The 16,969-nt window shown below is 49.0% G+C and overlaps 1 protein-coding gene across 1 annotated transcript; it reads left to right on the top strand.

The window, feature by feature from the left end:
* Window positions 1-3,211: 3,211 nt before the first annotated feature.
* On the top strand, window positions 3,212-16,370 carry LOC104466365 (GDNF family receptor alpha-4). The gene is made up of 7 exons (XM_010079752.1): window positions 3,212-3,492; window positions 6,337-6,417; window positions 9,776-10,121; window positions 13,700-13,809; window positions 14,371-14,505; window positions 14,734-14,891; window positions 16,224-16,370. The coding sequence occupies exons 1-7, from the start codon at window positions 3,219-3,221 to the stop codon at window positions 16,368-16,370; spliced, it is 1,251 nt and encodes a 416-aa protein (XP_010078054.1). The 5' UTR covers window positions 3,212-3,218.
* Window positions 16,371-16,969: the final 599 nt, after the last annotated feature.

Genomic DNA, 16,969 nt, shown 5'->3' with positions numbered 1-16,969 from the left:
AGGGGAAAAGGTCTCCTTGGAGGAGAGTCAGACCTCCTCGTTCAACGAAATGCACTTTGAGATACCTGTATAAGAAGAACCGAGGGTCTGTTAAGGCGACGGGATGAGCCAGATTTTTCTTTTACTCCTGCACGTTAGGAGTAACTTCATGTCAGTGTCACTGCGGTAAGAGAGCAGAGACAGATGTGGAGCACAGCTACAAACAGGATGTGAAAACAAACTCATTACTCCATCTGCCCACTGTAAACAGCGTGAAATTAGCAGCAAGCGAGGAATAAAAACCCAGACAAATGGCCTTTTAAAGAGAGCAGAGGGAGCTGGGAGGTCTGCTGGTAGAAAAGCAGAGGCACGGAAAGCCCAAGCCGTGCACGACCTGGTGCACATCCTCAGCCCCCCGATCAGTCGAGGGCAGAGACGGAGAAACATCCCCCGGTGCAGAGTCCGCAAGGGGCTATTTTTGAAAGCAAAACCAGAAAGGCCACTCCATTTTTGGGAGAGAAGACTTGATTTTGCTTTTGTCCCTGCCTGTTAGGATGCACCAGCTATTTTATAAGTCACCGAGATTTTTTTTTTTTTTTTTCTTCCCTCAGAGGCACTCTCTTAATGTTGCATAAAATTACTCTCTCAGGGGTAGTGTGAGGCAGAAAAACGTGGTGTTATGTTGTCTCAGTTGCAAAGACATCGCTAACAATAAAAGTCCCTGAATGATTTGGGTTTTAAGTGACACGATTATGGAACAGGTCGTTCGTGACGCTCTGCTTCAAGTTGCTTCAAGTACCTCGGGCACAAAGCCTGAACGGGGATGTTTTATGCTGTGGGCTTGGGCTGTAAATATTCACCCCTGGCCTCTCTTCCATGAAGCAAGTCTCAGGTTGAGGATATATTTACTTAAAATTTTGCAGGAAAATTTCTCAAATGGTCAATCTGTTTGATTTATTTTTAAGTGGGATCCCGAAGTGTTTTACAGCTTTTACATTCCGGCTGTGTTTATAACCATCCTGGGGAGTATCTTCTGCAATTCATGTAGCAGAGAGGGGGAAGGAGGGTCGTAATTTCAATTTTAACCTACTTTCCTAGCATGACACTGACAAAGTCATCTCCTCTAGAATAAAAACTGCCACGCTTTATCCTTGTCCAGAGGAGATCCTTTGGAGAAAGCCAGGGTAAAATATTCTTTTTTCCCCCCTCTATGAATTCTGCTCAGAGTGGAAAATTCAGTGGTGTCTGAAAGCAGAGACTATGAGCAGCTCCGGCTCATTTTATAGATCTCAGTGAAATTGCAGACTAAATGATATTTCAAGGAAACTGGTTCCTTGTGTTCAGAGTTCGTCAAGATATGACAGCCCAAGGCAGAGTTTCCTACATGTTGGAAATAATTTCTCCCTCCACATTTGGCAGATCCAAACAAGCCCTGAGTGCTAAATAAACCAGGTCTATGAATAAATCAGGGGTAGGAAAACTCCAGTTTGAGGTGTTGTGAGATTTGAAATAACTGAAAGCTTGACGTTGGCCATGAGGCACTTTGAAATAGTCTGGAGTTTGATGAAAGTTTTTGCATTTGAGATGCCACTGGGATATTTCAGGAGGAAACCTCCTGGTGGGTTCACCCAAAGTTTGTAATAAACGTAATTGAAATATCTGAACTCCAGCTGCTACCTTCTACTCTAATCAAGAGCAACAGAAGCAGCTCCTCCTTAGCAAACACCCTGAGACTTGCTGAGGGAAGAGAAATGGATATACTGGGCTCAAGCGCTGAACTGGGAGGGCAGCAGAGGCAGGTGCAGAAATGCAGGGCAGGAGAGGTAGCAGGTGGAAGGAGGAGAAAGAGACTTTATGAAGAGATAAATAGACTCTTGGAAAGAGGGGAGATAAGAAGCCCTTGGAGATGGAAATCAGGGCCCCATGTTTTTCTCAGGATAGAGAATTTTCTGATATTGTCTGAGTTGGGTCTCAACAGGAACAGACCCTGGAGGGGCTCAAAAACCAGAAGGTGTTTCCACCTTATCTAGCCCGTGAAGGGAAAGGTGTGCTTACCCTTCTGGTTCCTATCCAAGGGGAAGACAAGTTATGTTAGGGACACGGACTTCTTTTTTGGAAGTATTTGAGAAGTCCTCCTTCAAGGTCACAGCAGCAGTTTCTGTTTTTATAGTACAGCAGGATCCAAAATTACACTTACAGGCACAGGGATTGATTCTCCCCTTCCATAAACCAGGTTTCCCTCTTCCTCACTCCCCCAAGCCATGGTGCAGTCATGCCTGACCTGTGTCAACATGCTCCAGAGCATTACAACTGGGAGGAGCGTGATTTGCCTTTGTATTTTTACAAGTAACTCTGAGAAGAATTTGCAGGATTTTGTAAAAAGCCAAGACAAAATGGTGGGTGTCCTGGGGAGGTGGTGACAGTGAACAAGGGCCAACTTCTGGGACACATGTAGACTGACTGTGTGTCAAAACACCCCACACAGAGCCATTCATAGCGTCAGCGAGGTGTAGGCAGAGTTAAATTGTGTGCAAGGAGGAGCAGCTGGGGTCTCCTTAGCATTGGGCTGCTGTTAACTTTGGAGGGCAGAAATGAGATAGAGAGCTGGGAGAGAAAAGGGTTTGGAAAGCCTTTCGTGCTGCAAGCAGGAAAGAGCAAACACCAGGAGCTGGTTGGGTTTCTGACACATATAATCCTGCTTCCAGGCTGACCCTGTGCAGGGTCACTCTCTCAAATCAGGAGGAACCTGGTCTCCAGGAGAGAGGTGACCTCTCCTTCTGGGTCCTCAGCTGGACGCCACACACATCCCACTGCTGCTGGTGACCCAGCAATATGAGAGAGAAGGTTGGGTTGAGGTGTTGAATCTCAGGTTGTGTCTTGTCTCCTTAATGTCCCTTCTTTTCACCCATTCCTGTTCCTTTGCGGTGCTGCTGAGCAGTGCTGCAGCACACTCCAGCAGCCAGTGCTTTCCATTGTGTGAACAATCCATGAGCAGGAGTGGCAAGCCTGGGCATTCAAAGCTGCCAGCTGACCTGTTGGGGAGGGATCTGCCCGCTTAAAGATTTCAGAAGCAGGGTCGTTGCTTGTAGAGTGAGTGGATGGTGACGAGAGGGATTTCCATCTCTGCATGTGAAGATGGAAATCCCAGCCTGGTCCAGCTCATGGGAGACACAATTCATTTCCCACCTGGGGTTGCTCCATCACCCTCACACCACTTCTCCGGTTTTCTTGCAGAAGGCATGGCGGAAGCTGTCAGCTCAAGCAGGGACTGCCTTCAAGCAGGCGAGTCCTGTACCAACGACCCCATCTGCAGCGCCAAATTCAGGACCCTCCGGCAATGCATCGCAGGCAACGGAGCCAACAAGCTGGGCCCCGATGCCAAGAACCAGTGCCGGAGCACCGTGACGGCTCTGCTCTCCAGCCAGCTGTACGGCTGCAAGTGCAAGCGAGGCATGAAAAAGGAGAAGCACTGCCTGAGTGTCTACTGGAGCATCCACCACACGCTGATGGAAGGTCAGTCGAGCAGGGTACTCATTTCTGATGATTTTCCTAAAAGGGAATTACTGCTAGGGTGTTCTGCAGAGCTCCCCAGCACCAAAATGGCTTTAAAAGGTCACTTCTGTAGTATTTCGTTCCCTCTCAAGACCTACCGATCCCCATGCTAATGGCATTTTGGGGAAAGCAATCCTGAAAATCTGAGACACCTCTTTCCTTTTTTTTTAACCTGGCCTCTTTTTTTATGATGTACCCAGTATACATTGAGATCTTTTGCTGGGAAATGCATTGTGTGTTTTGCATGTAAGTACGTTAGCCAAGAGCACGAAAGCCATAGATTTTACAGAAACACTATAAAAAAACATGGGCATTGAGGAAAAAACAGTATGAACTTAAAAAAAAAATTGCTCTCTTGGAGGCTCTCAAATACACCAGTGTCTTTGGGTTAGTGAAGATTTGGGGCTGGTGACATCAAGCTGGAATTTAAAGTGTTCTCAGAGCCAGTATTTAGTAAGTTTGGATTTTGACGTTTTTTAAGAGTCATCATAAAAGTGCACCTCAGTGGCCATAACTCTTCCTTGTCAGGTTGGTGAGTATTTTATGCACCATGAAAATTAAAATGGGGAATAAAACAAAACCTTCCAGGCATGGGCTGTGAAATAGATTAATAAAACACTGCTGGCTGATAGCTGAAAGGAAAGGTGCAGGGGTGATAACACAGGTCAAAAGGCCAAGCAAAACAAAGAGGATGGAGACTATAATGCACAGGCCTGCCAGAAAAAGAACTGCTTGATCAAGGTCCTGGAAAGCTTTTGGGTACCACACCTTGCAGAGTGCAGAGCAGGGTGATAGGAACTGGCTGGGGAAATAAGAGACCTCAGCACCCTCCAGGATCCAATCCCTCCCATAATTACTTGCCAGGTGAATTTGTTTCCATTGAAGTGGAGCCTGGGGAAGAGGTGGCAATCCAGCCTCTCCATGCTAGAGCAGGTCCAGAGGAGCCACGGAGATGGGCCGAGGCTGGAGCAGCTCCCGTGCGAGGACAGGCTGAGAGAGTTGGGGGTGTGCAGCCTGGAGAAGAGAAGGCTCCGGGGAGACCTTCCAGCACCTTCCAGTGCTGAAAGGGGGCTACAGGAGAGATGGGGGGGCTCTGGGTCAGGGGGTGCAGGGACAGGATGAGGGGAACGGTTTGAAGCTGAGAGAGGGGAGATTGAGCTGAGATATTGGGAAGAAATGTTTTCCTGTGCGGGGGGTGAGGCAGTGGCCCAGGGTGCCCAGAGAAGCTGTGGATGCCCCATCCCTGGAGGGGTTCAAGGCCAGGCTGGATGAGGCTTTGGGCAACCTGGGCTGGTGGGAGATGGACTACTGCTGGATGGCCGGGCTGGATGGGTTTCCTGCCCAGCAGCTTGAGACATCTTGGGGATGACTGTGAGAGCGCTGTTATGGGAGACTGCCAAGGCTCTGCCCAGCTTCTCTGCTGTTGTGCCCTGAGCCCCACATTTTTTCATGCACTGACTTCACTTGCAATGCAGATTCACACTCTCAAAGCTCTGACTTCCTTGCCTTAATTTCCCCCAGGGGATATATTTCGTAATAGTCACATGTTTCAGGGTCCTTACACATGTTTAATTGACTGAGGAAGGAAACCAACCCGCATGCCCCGTGTAGGTCTTTGTCTCTCAGTCATACATACCCAGGAGGCTGTAAAAAGCTTCCTAGAAGCCCTCTTATAAAATCAATTGTAGAAGTGTGTGCTCAGGGAATTTACAAAGCATCCTATTTACTCAGCTTCTCCTGAGCACGCCTGTGTTTAGCCACCTTCCCATTTGGAGACACAATAACACGATGACAACCCAATAACAATTCTCTGATAAGGTGCTATATCATCAGGACATAAAACTGCTACGCTGAACATACAAATGGGCCCCTCTCCAGTCAGTAACGATGCAAGATATTTCAATGAAGGTGTAAAAGCTGCCTTGTAATGCACCTGTGGTAATTGCACGCGGCTGCGTACCCTGGGAGCCGTTTCTTCCTGACCGCAGCTGGTGATCAGCATATGCCCCGAGCATGAGGTTTGATGGTCCTTTTATCCCAGCCAGTACATCTGCTGCTGCTGTCCATATCCATCTAAATGTCTCATAAAAAAACAAACGATACTGAGCTGTTTGCTACAATAATATTCCATGGTATCCATCAGGATGACGGGGCATTACAGACCATTGAGCGGATGAAAGGGAAGCACCGATTGAATAAAATTAGCTTCCCAGCAACTTCAAAATGAAGAGGGGAAGTTTCTGTGGGAGCTGCGGGTCATTAGCTCTATGCTGAGTAAGAAAGAGCTGCTGGCAAGGAGAAGGGGAGAGGTGTTAATAAATACAAAGATGTGTGTGTTGCCACACAGACAGCCCTGGCTGCATCCTAGAAACAGGGGAGGACCATTGACCCAGGGAGGGACATATAGGAAACAGCAAGAATGGTGATGGAAACCCCATGTACGTAGGGAGCTGATGGTTTGAACTCTGCCCATGAGCCAGAGCCTGTGCTACAGTCTGCCATCCTTAGTGGCAATCCCTGTAAAGGGGTCCAAGACTTGAGCTGTAGAGGGTTGCAACTCAACAGTTCCCTGAGAGGCTGTCCTACTCCAAAGCCGTGATGTATTTTTAGATATGTATTTTTATATCTCTAAGGATACGGCCATACATCAGCTCCTGAGTCAGTATCCATTTACTTATGGCCTTTAGAGCACATGTCCCCTTGGACCCACCAACCAACTTGCACTGCATCTGTTGAACCTCATACGTCTCGGACATCCCTCAGGTGCCTCAGCTGCCTTCTCACTAACTTCTCTTTTCAACCCAGGCATGAACGTGCTGGAGAGTTCCCCCTACGAGCCGTTCATCAGAGGCTTTGATTACGTCCGGCTGGCATCCATCACTGCAGGTAGGAGGGTGGGAAGATGCTCTTACACTGACTGGTTCAAGCACTATGGATAAGGCAGTCCTTTATGGTCTCTTGACAAAACATTGCTGAGACCTTGCAATAATTTTTCCAAGAAGCTGATTATCATTCCTGGGCTAAACTGTTGGTAAAACATGTCCTAGGAAGAAACACTTGTAATTTTTGTTCTTTGGCTTTTTCATGTCTGTATTGAGGGACATGGCAGGAAGGCTTCTTCCAATGAGCCATCACAGGTGGGCTGGTTCTCCATAGCAGGTGGATGACCTGTGCCATGTAGACACCCTGCCGAGCAGGAGCTGTTTGGGTATCGCTAGGTATGAGAATGTACTTCCACAATCATCACAGGGTCAAACTCTGCAGGGAAAAAATAACCCAACCTACTGGTTGATCCCAGCCACAGCCATTAACCCCGTGCCCTGAGGGCAACCTCAGGACTCAGACCCATGTTCTGCTCTGCACAGTGTAATCTGCTTAACAACGTGAGCAGAGCTGCCCAACACCTTTTAACCCCCTCGAGGGCATGAACCCCCAGCTCAGCAGTTAAAAGGTCAGCACGGTGGCTATTAAACCATCCATCACCAGCATCACGGCTGCCACCACAACCACCGTTCAGCTCTGCTTATGCACCACAGCCGTGGGGAAGCTTTATCGATGGTGAATTTTGTTAACAAACTGCCCGTCTGGGAGCAGGTAATGTACTCTGGCAGATGTGCCAACACATCTGTCCTCTTGCAGCTCTTCCCAAATGTGCACCTGACCCTGGGGTGGCATCCACAGCTGGGGTGCAGCCAAGCAAGCAAGGAGCAGCACATCGCTGCAGCCGATGGATGGCTGCAGTCCCCGAGATAGCGAGGCGCTTGTTAGGTGAAAATGTCCAGGAGCAAATTAACCCATCAGCCCTCAACAATCTGAACAGCAAGGGGAAAGAGGGGGGTGCTCCCTGACCTGACATCTTCTTATTGACTCTACTTGACTGATCTGTGCACAGAAGTGAAGCATGCACAAAGCTGTTTGCCGGGTCATGGCCTCCTGTACAAGAGTTTTCCTCTTTCACTGGAGGTCCTACAGGGCTCTTCAGAGCACGGTGAAATCCAGGAATAGGGATTTTTATGCATGGTTAAACACATATTGTCAGGTTCTTAAAGCAGACTGAAACTTGTTGGGCAACAAAACAAATGGGACCAGACTAGCAGGGCTATAAGGACTCAGCATCCATCTAGGGACATGACATTTCTTCATTTAACCTTTTTTTCCCCTATTTATACTCAATACCTTTTATAACACATCTTATGACCTGCTGCCTTGTGCCTGTCCAGTGTCCAATATTATACAGTCAGCATCGCCAAAGGACCCTCTTCCAAATCCACCAAAAAAAAATAATAAAATCCCAATAACTTGTTAAAACATCAGACATCCCCATGACCCCAAGCCAAGTCAGAGCAACAGATATTTTATTTTTAACCCAGTTTTGCGTAAACAATATATGGCCGCTATTAAAAAATGTACAAATGGAATTAATCCCACTGCTCTAATTGTAGTGGTGATTTTTAAAAGCACATCCTCCGTTGTTGCGTGGGAAGAGGAGAAAAGCTCGTGTGTTCTCTGTGATTCATTAACGGAATGGGTAATGAAACCTTTCCCAGAAACTGTTTCCTACACATTTGCTGACAGCTCCCCAACATAAACCGATGCTCTAACTATATTAATCTCTGGGCATTTTTCAAGGGAAGTACCTACGCCGTAGGAACACACTGAGCATCAGTTGGAATCTGACTTCCAGCTCACTGCAAACAGTGGGGACAAGGGGAAAGGAAAAAAATAAATGCTCGGAGAAGGAGAATCTGATAACGTCAGTGAAAATGAAGGAGGGCAGCCAGTTTTGAAGTGCTCGGAGTGACTGCCAATGTTTCAACACTTGTCAGCAGTGACTGGCTGGCTTTAACTCCCGGCCAAAGATAGGGCTTGACTCTGCATTGGAAATTTAACATTCTGGGGATTTTTCCTGTGAAAAATCCTCTCTGCTGGGGAGAAAGTCCTTCTACTGTGTTTCAGGTCATGGGCTTAATTCAGAGGGGTGAAAAATGGCTTCAAATTCATTTTCTCACTCACGCTTGGAGGACCCTCACCTTATCTCTCCGATCAGACAGAGCCTCAACTGACTCCTACCGGGGACTCTGTAGCATTTCCCCCCTCTGCAAAAAGAGCCCTAACCAGTTTTGAAAGAGCCCTAGAACCAGCTTTATACAAATATCTTTCACTCTTATCTATTGCCTATTTGCAGAGGAGGTCGTTGGCATATAAACTCACCAGACCCCTATTTGCCTACCGCAGACAGGGTGTTTTTCATTGCTCGCCATAGTTTTTGCTTTATTTTCCTGATTGTTCCCTCTGCTGCAAGGTTTTGTTGGGGTTTTTTTTGCTAATCCTGGACTCTTGTTCCTCTCTTGGTTAAGAGGATGGAAATGTAGAGAGATTTCACTGAAGCCAGCAAAGAGGTGACCTTGCAAAGGGTGTGGAGAGATACCCACGTGTGCTCACGTGCAGGTAGCATCAAGGTCCTAGAGCATCAGGTTGGGTTGTAGGATGGTTGATCCCCATCCCATACAGGTGGTGTCACTGCTTAGAAGGTGGGCATACTGGGCTGGATTGGTCTGGATGGGGAAAACCAGAGCACTGCTGTGGGGCTTTGAGAACTGGACAGCTCTCACTCAGTTGGGCAGGTCCTGGAATGAACATAATACTGCTGCTGCCAAAGACAATTTGAGCCTCCAGAGACCTGAAGGAAACTCATTGCACATGATAGGGAGGATGGAGCGCAAGTGTTAGTGCAGACCACCCACGTATCAGGAGACCCAGCTTTGACACTGACTTATTGTTTGGTCTTCGGCAATATTTTGGAAGAAGGTCCATTAGAAGAGATCCCATCACACTGGTGGATCCAGCCATGGCCACAAATAGACGCACTTTCTAATAACTGCTGTCTTCCCAGGACTCAGGCTGGTTAATTCATGTTGGTAAAGTGTTATAAGACGCCCAAGGTAGAGCAAAGCTTCATTTCATAAATGTAGGAGCTCGGTGGGGTAGTCTCAGGGGTGTGAGGTTTGTTGTGTGGCCATGGCACCTCCTGGGGAAGGTGAGTATGGAAGGGGAATTTGGCCCTGCTGGGACACAGAAACCAAATGTGGACTTCACCCTGGCCACTGCCTTCCCAGAGGTGGTGGTCACCTCACCAAGGTGGCCACAGATGGGAGCAGGATGGGGATGGTGGTGCATAGGGTGGTGATGCTGCTGGTGCGGAGGTCAGCGCAAAACCCCATCACCATCTCCCACCACCCCACAGGGTCTGAGAACGAGGTGACCCAGGTGAACAGGTGCCTGGATGCTGCCAAAGCCTGCAACGTGGACGAGATGTGCCAGCGGCTGCGGACAGAGTACGTCTCCTTCTGCATCCGGCGCCTGGCCCGGGCCGACACCTGCAATCGCTCCAAGTGCCACAAGGCTCTGCGCAAGTTCTTCGACCGCGTGCCACCCGAGTACACCCACGAGCTGCTCTTCTGCCCCTGCGATGACACGGCCTGTGCCGAACGCCGGCGGCAGACCATCGTTCCTGCCTGCTCCTACGAGTCCAAGGAGAAGCCCAACTGCCTGGCGCCTCTGGACTCATGCCGGGAAAACTACGTTTGCAGGTAAGGTTCTCACACCAGGGTGGTCACCATGGAGAGCTGGCCCTTGGACAAGACTGGGGTTCATCCACTGGTGACAGCCTGGTGACCAGAGCCAATGCACCTGCCTGAAGGATGCTGTCTGGAGGCACCCATCCCACCACAACCCATTGACATAGGCCACTGCTTGAGTGGCTCCTTCCCATGACCCATGTCCTTGACCATACTCTTGTACAGAAGGCATTAACAGACAGGAGAAGAACTGAGATGTTTGTGCTGGAGTTTTTCGGACCTTTTCTATGGGTTTTTGGCTTTGATCCTAAAGAAACACCTGCTATGGGAATAGTTCCAGGAAGGTGCAAGCTAACCAGGGCTGCGGTGCTTGCAGCCACTTTCATCAGTCTCCTCACTGTCCACCTCCCCTAGCTCAGAGCATCCTACAGGAGCATCCAAGTTATCCTCACAGTCACAGGCACTTGTAGATACCTTAAAACCATGGCTTTCTCCTTTTTTTAATAAGAAAAATTTATCATACATATAAAAAATATAACCTTCTGCTGCAAAGCTGGATGTTTTAGTGACTGCAGTAGAAGTCTCAGTCACTGTTCTCACTCCAGATCCACCACACAGTAGGCAGCCAGGGTGGTCTGCTCCTCTGTTTCCCTTTCAGTCCCGTGCATGCACACATGCACAGACCCATCCCAATGTCCACGCTCACAGGAAGACCCCTTAAGTGTTTTTCCCTCAGCTGTGCTATTTTCACCTCTCTGTTTCTCAGAAAGTCTTTGATAGTCCAGAAGGTTACTCCACATACAGCTCTCAGGAGTGAAGCCCATCTGTCAGTACGAGATGTAAGACGTAAGAGCAGCCGTACTCACCAGACGTGGTGGTCCCAACCCAGTGTCCTGTGTGCAGCCGTGGCCATGAGCAGACACCTGGAGAAGAGCACAAGAGCAAGTGTAGGACACATCTCCAAGTATTGCCCCAGTCTGTAATTATAATGGGTTTTGGGACTTCCTGAGCTAACTTCCAGCAGCTGTTCCCTATCAGCACATCATATTTAAATTACAATTAAAAAATTGTATCTTTTCACAAAGGGAAGTGAGAGCAGCAGCATTCTCTTGGAAGGAAAAACAGGTACTAAAAACAGGTACACCCCTCTGTACTCCAGAAATGTGGATGAAGGAGAACAACTGAGCTATACATCCGAAGCTGGCTCTGAAAGGTGCAAAGCCCCCGACCCACACCAGCTCTTGCTCAGACTTCCCCTGGCTACCCAGGGAATCCGAAACGGATGGGTACTGCCCTCTCCCTAACAAGACAAGCAGGGAAGAAGAGGTTCAAAGGGGAGAGTGTTGCTTCCCAGGAGGATGGAAACTATTTCCTGCAAGCAAGCACAGCTGTTAATTATCTGGTTCCTTGGTCTCTGAATATATAATATAAAACATCCTCTAGAGACATGTCAGGAGCAAGGGGTTGATGTGTGACCCGGTCAAAGCTAGCAGTGCAGAAACCACAAGGAGAGAGTAACAAATCCTGGCACTTTAAAGAAACAGAGTAAAATACTCCAGGGCTAACCCTGCCTGCACTGCTGAGTCCTCCTGCAGCTTCTCCACAGCTGCAACCCCTTGAATTTCCCAGCTTGGAGGGGTGGGCTCTAGAAACACGGATGATACAAGCCCTGCAATAGGTATCTCCCTCCCTTAAATAATGCAGGAAAAATTTAGGCAAGAGGAGTTTGCCTGGCCATGGCACAGGAGAAAGGGGTTGGTATGGGGCAAACATGAGAACAAAGAAGAGAAAACAAGGAGAAGACTGGGGAGGAGGAGAGAAGTGGGCAGGAAAGCGCAAGCCAGAGTGCTGACACTGACCAGGAGCACCGACAGAGTGTCTGGAAGAGAGAGACTGTCTGGGAGGAGCAACATGCACAGATTTTTCTGAGAAGATCCAGGCAGAGCAAACATTTGAGGTGCCCAGTTCACCGTTCAGACACTGCAGGTTGTCATCTAAAGAGCCCTGCCATCAAGTGTCGGCAGTGCTAGTGCTTGCTTGAGTTTCCCAAGCATCTCAAATGCCACCTGAGATGCCTTCTTACCTGACCACGGGATGCCTGTTTAGATGGATTTGGATCTTCACCTTGGTGACATCTAGGACATCTCCATCAAGTCCTACGTCCTACCTGAAAGCCCCATGTGGATGTCTTAGCTATCCTACAACGTCCAAACACCACTAGACGCCTGTGTGCCAACAACTAACTCATCCCTAAAGAACTAGATAGCAAACATCTTGCTGGCAGCATGATTTCCAGAGTTTATCCAACCAAGCAAGCAGGGGAGCATGCAAAGAGCAATCTGGCAATCCGTCTGAATGATGCACCAGCTTCCCTGCATGGCCCAGATGGACTCAACAAGCCCAGTGTTTGACTCAAAGCTGCTCTGTGCCAAGTGGAATGGTTTGGTGATTCGACCTAGACAACATGAAAACTGAGGCACAGCGGTCTGTGGTCATAAACCTCTTGATCCACAGGCTCCAGAGAGCCCAGTCTTCTCCTGAGAATGGGTGCCTACAGCAGAGGATGTGGCAGCAGCCCTGGTGATGGTTAGAGTGTTTCGTATCTGAGTCCTTGGGCATTTCCCTTAATCTGAAGTTGACCTCATCTACCCTTAGAGCATAATCTTTGAAGAGAGAGAAACTGGACTGGAGTGATTCTCTCTTCTGGCAAAACAGACCCAAAATGAAGGTTTAGGTCTCTAGAGGAAGTTATAGAATCATAGAATCATTCAGGTTGGAAAGGAACTTTAAGATCATCAAGTCCAACTGTAACCTCACACTGCCAAGCCCACCACTAAACCATGTCCCCCAGCACCACATCTACATGTCTTTTAAATCCCTCCAGAGACGGTGATTCCACCACTCCCCAGGCAGCCTGTTCCAGTGCTTGACAACCCTTTCAGTGAAGAAATTTTCCCTAGTATCCAATCTCAACCTCCCCTCTCAACTTGAGGACATTTCCTCTTGTCCTGTCACTTGTTACTTGGGAGAAGAGACCAACCACCACGTGGCTGCACCTTCCTTTCAGGCAGTTGTAGAGAGCAATAAGGTCTCCTCTCAGCCTCCTTTTCTCCAGGTTGAACAACACCAGTTCCCTCAGCCTCTCCTCAGAGGACTTGTGCTCCAGACCCTTCGCCAGCTTTGTTGCCCTTCTTTGGCCATGCAAAGAGAGCCAGAGTCACCCAGGAGTCAGATCATGGCAATACAAGGATGAATTCCCTCGTTGGCTGCAACAGCTCTCCCCTTGAAAACCAGATTCCCACATCACAAAACAAACATTTCTTCCAAGACTGGACCTTCCTTGCAGTAAAACATTAACTACAGCACCTACTCATGTCTCATCTCAAAGGGATAAAACCTACTTCTGGGTTTGTTGGGGTGGGAAGGCAGGAGAATACAACCTGACATTCATTCATTCCAACTGGTTTAGCAACACCTATGGCAGCAAAGGATTTTTACAAATGTGAAAACACTACCGGTGCACTATTACATCCCTTTTTGCCCCAAATATCTGTGCTAAAATGTCCCATTTTGCACTCTCGCTCCATCAGGTCACGCTACGCAGAGTTCCAGTTTAACTGCCAGCCGTCCCCGCAGGCTGCGAGCGGCTGCCGGAGGGACAGCTACGCTGCCTGTCTGCTGGCGTACACGGGGATCATCGGTAAGAGACGGCATCCCTCAGGTGGGAAATATCTCCTCGGGGTGGGAAACATCTCCTCTGGGTGGGAAACATCTCCTCTTACTCCGGCCAGCTAAAAGCTATGAGGACAGTAAGGTGCAGAGCTGAGATGCCCTTGGAAATCACCATCCACTGCCATCTTGCTGACTCCAGAGATGTCAAATTGGGTTTTCAGATGCTGCAGAGACCCAGCTGGCAGCAGTTAGCACAAGCACAGAGTCCAAAGAGAAGCACCAATGGCCATTGGACTTGGTCTATTCTGATGGATGGGGCAGATTGACAGCTTTTTGGGTCAATACATCATTCTGGCTTAATTTGTTGTCTCTGACCATTCTGGAGCTGTCACATTCAGATACAGGTTTTGAAAGTTATTTGGGAACCTGAGTTCCCAGGAGCTGCCCATTCCTTGGACTGATAGCCCATCACGGAGGGGCTCAGCCAAGGCTGGAAGCAGAGCAACCCAAGAGAGCAGCAAGCAGGGAAATCATTTTCCCTTCTTGAAGTACCAGCCTTGCAGTAACACTTCTCCATCCTTCCTGGCAGGCAGCCCCATCACACCCAACTACATCGACAACTCAACTTCCAGCATAGCTCCCTGGTGCACGTGCAACGCCAGCGGCAACCGGCAGGAAGAGTGTGAGAGCTTTCTGCACCTCTTCACCGACAATATCTGTCTCCGTAAGTATCACCCCGCACACTGCTGATGAAGCTTCTTCTGAATGAGGGTGTGGAGATGCCCTCAAGAGTCTATAGGTGTCCAGCTCCCTGTGCTTTAAGCAAAGGAGCTCTGAAGACCCTTGGGCATGCATTTGGGTGATGCAAAGGAAGCTGGAGAAGGGATGCATGTGCTTTCCCGTGGAAACGTTGCCCTGACAATGCTTTTCTCCATCTCCTTCCCACACAAAGAAAATGCCATCCTGGCCTTTGGCAATGGGACCTACCTGAATGCAGCTGTGGCCCCATCCGTCCCCCCAACCACACAGATGTACAAGCAGGAGCGAAACACCAACAGAGCCGTGGCGACCCTCAGAGAGAACATCTTTGAGCACCTCCAGCCCACCAAGGTAGGAGAGGGCTGACCTGGCCCTAAGAGATGCTTGGCCATGTCTATACCTCCTCCATGCCCTCCAGCCCTCCTCACCTCAGCTCCCGCTTCCACCTGTGTCATTTCAGCTACCTGCAGATATACAACCTTCCCTCACCTCCTGGGGTCCCTGATTCACCTTCTTCTTTGTGCCCAGCCATATTCTACCCCAACATCAAGCACAGGGCTACCCGCTCCTATCCCTGACTCTGCCCTCCTGCCTGGTGGTGATCATCTCTTTTCTTTCATGGATGCTACAGAGTGATACAGTTTTTTGTTTGTTTTTTTGTTTTTGTTTTTTTTTAATACTGGGAATGTCTATGGGCTTTTTAGGAGTGTAGAAAGGGAGCCAGGACCACTGGTTTGGCTCCCCACTCTCCTGCAGGGCAGCTGCACAGCGTCAGAGAAGCATTTCAGCTGCCTGGGACACGGGTTCTTCCCTTGTTAGATGAGGATCCTGGAGGTTATAACGTAGAGGTTTGACTCACTAAGGTTTGCTAAGCATTGGAAGATTTCAGATTAAAGGTTCCAGTCATCAGCAAATTGTTAGTAACAAAATAATATTAAACTGAATTTATTTTGAAACAATTAACAGATTAATTTACTGATGATGGCAGTAGTAGGCATTAAAAACCTTATTTTTAAATAAAAAGCAACAACCTTGATTTGCCACCCACCAGAGTAATTTTCAGATTGAATTATTTTACCGTTGAATAATTAACAGTGACCCTGATTTGCTGAACGTTCAGGTAACAGAAGCTGTCAGTTAACTAGACTCCAAGGGCTGAGCGTGGGCTTTGCACTGGGGCTAGATGATAAATTCAGAGAGCTTCCACACACGGGTTTGTTGTTTGTTTTTTTTTAAACCTCTTCCCTATTTCTTTTGCTGGGAAAACACCCGATTCACCTCCCTCCACTCTGTTTTCACAGAGGAGCAGGTCTATACTGGGCATGATGTGCATGGTATAGAATAGACCATTGGCCAGTTTGGGTCTCAGTCCTAAACCCAAACACAGCCTCTCACCAGCTGCTGGGAAGAAAGTTAGCTCTGAAACCAGGGCGGTGGGGAAGAACCACACCACTCACCCCGTGCTGCCTCTGTTCTCTTGCAGGTGGCCGGAGAGGAGAGGCTCTTGCGGGGCTCCACTCGCCTGTCGTCAGGGACCTCCAGCCCAGCAGCTCCATCCCTCTGGGCAGCCTCTAAACCCAAACACAGCCTCTCACCAGCTGCTGGGAAGAAAGTTAGCTCTGAAACCAGGGCGGTGGGGAAGAACCACACCACTCACCCCGTGCTGCCTCTGTTCTCTTGCAGGTGGCCGGAGAGGAGAGGCTCTTGCGGGGCTCCACTCGCCTGTCGTCAGGAACCTCCAGCCCAGCAGCTCCATCCCTCTGGGCAGCCTCTCCGCTCCCGATGCGGCTTCTCCTCGCTCTTGCCGTGCTGAGCCTCTTCGTGATGTGAAGCAGGGAGGGCACACGCCAGGCAGAGACTCTCTTTGTGTTGGTTTCTTTACAAAACAACCAGACCAGTAACTTTTCTTCGGCGGGAGGGGAGGGAGGAGGGAGGGGATGGGAAGGAGAGGTGAGCGTGTGGGCATCCCTTCCTCCTCCTCATCCGTCTGCCAATTTATTTGATTTTATACAATCAGCATCATTGACAACCAGCTCATTCTTGCTCCTGGCCACCTTTCCACCCCACAGCTTGGTTGTTGGCTCTCCAGCTCTCTGTGGATGGGGTCGGAGCCATGGACAATTCCCTTGGAAAAGGTGAAGGAGAGAGTTGAGCCAAGAAATGAGAGCTGCAAAGGAAATGCTTTTGCCTGCCAAGAGGGGAAAGACTTTTGATGGATGACCTGTCAGGAGGTTTTATGAAGCCCTGACCCAAGTTGGGGGTCTCTTGATGGACACATCAAGTGATGTGGAGTTCAGACTGTCTCCAGGGTTGCTCAGGACCTGAAGGGCAGCCCAGCTGGTTCAGAATGAAGAAACCAGAGCACTGGTGAGAAGGTGGTTGGTTTTTTTCACCGGAGAGGGTCCTGAAGCACCGCTGGGGTGGACCAA

The sequence above is a fragment of the Pterocles gutturalis genome, unplaced genomic scaffold, assembly GCF_000699245.1.
Source record: "Pterocles gutturalis isolate BGI_N339 unplaced genomic scaffold, ASM69924v1 scaffold21104, whole genome shotgun sequence".
Classification (NCBI taxonomy): Eukaryota; Metazoa; Chordata; class Aves; order Pterocliformes; family Pteroclidae; genus Pterocles; species Pterocles gutturalis.
This window is presented reverse-complemented; position numbering and strand designations above follow the sequence as displayed.

What these genes read in the sequence shown, in the direction of transcription:
- LOC104466365 (XM_010079752.1), top strand. Translation starts at nt 3,219, where the DNA reads ATGGCGGAAGCTGTCAGCTCAAGCAGGGACTGCCTTCAAGCAGGCGAG. An exon ending in GGCGTACACGGGGATCATCG is followed by an intron (nt 13,810 to 14,370) that starts GTAAGAGACGGC and finishes CCTTCCTGGCAG; the next exon opens with GCAGCCCCATCACACCCAAC. An exon ending in CACCGACAATATCTGTCTCC is followed by an intron (nt 14,506 to 14,733) that starts GTAAGTATCACC and finishes TCCCACACAAAG; the next exon opens with AAAATGCCATCCTGGCCTTT.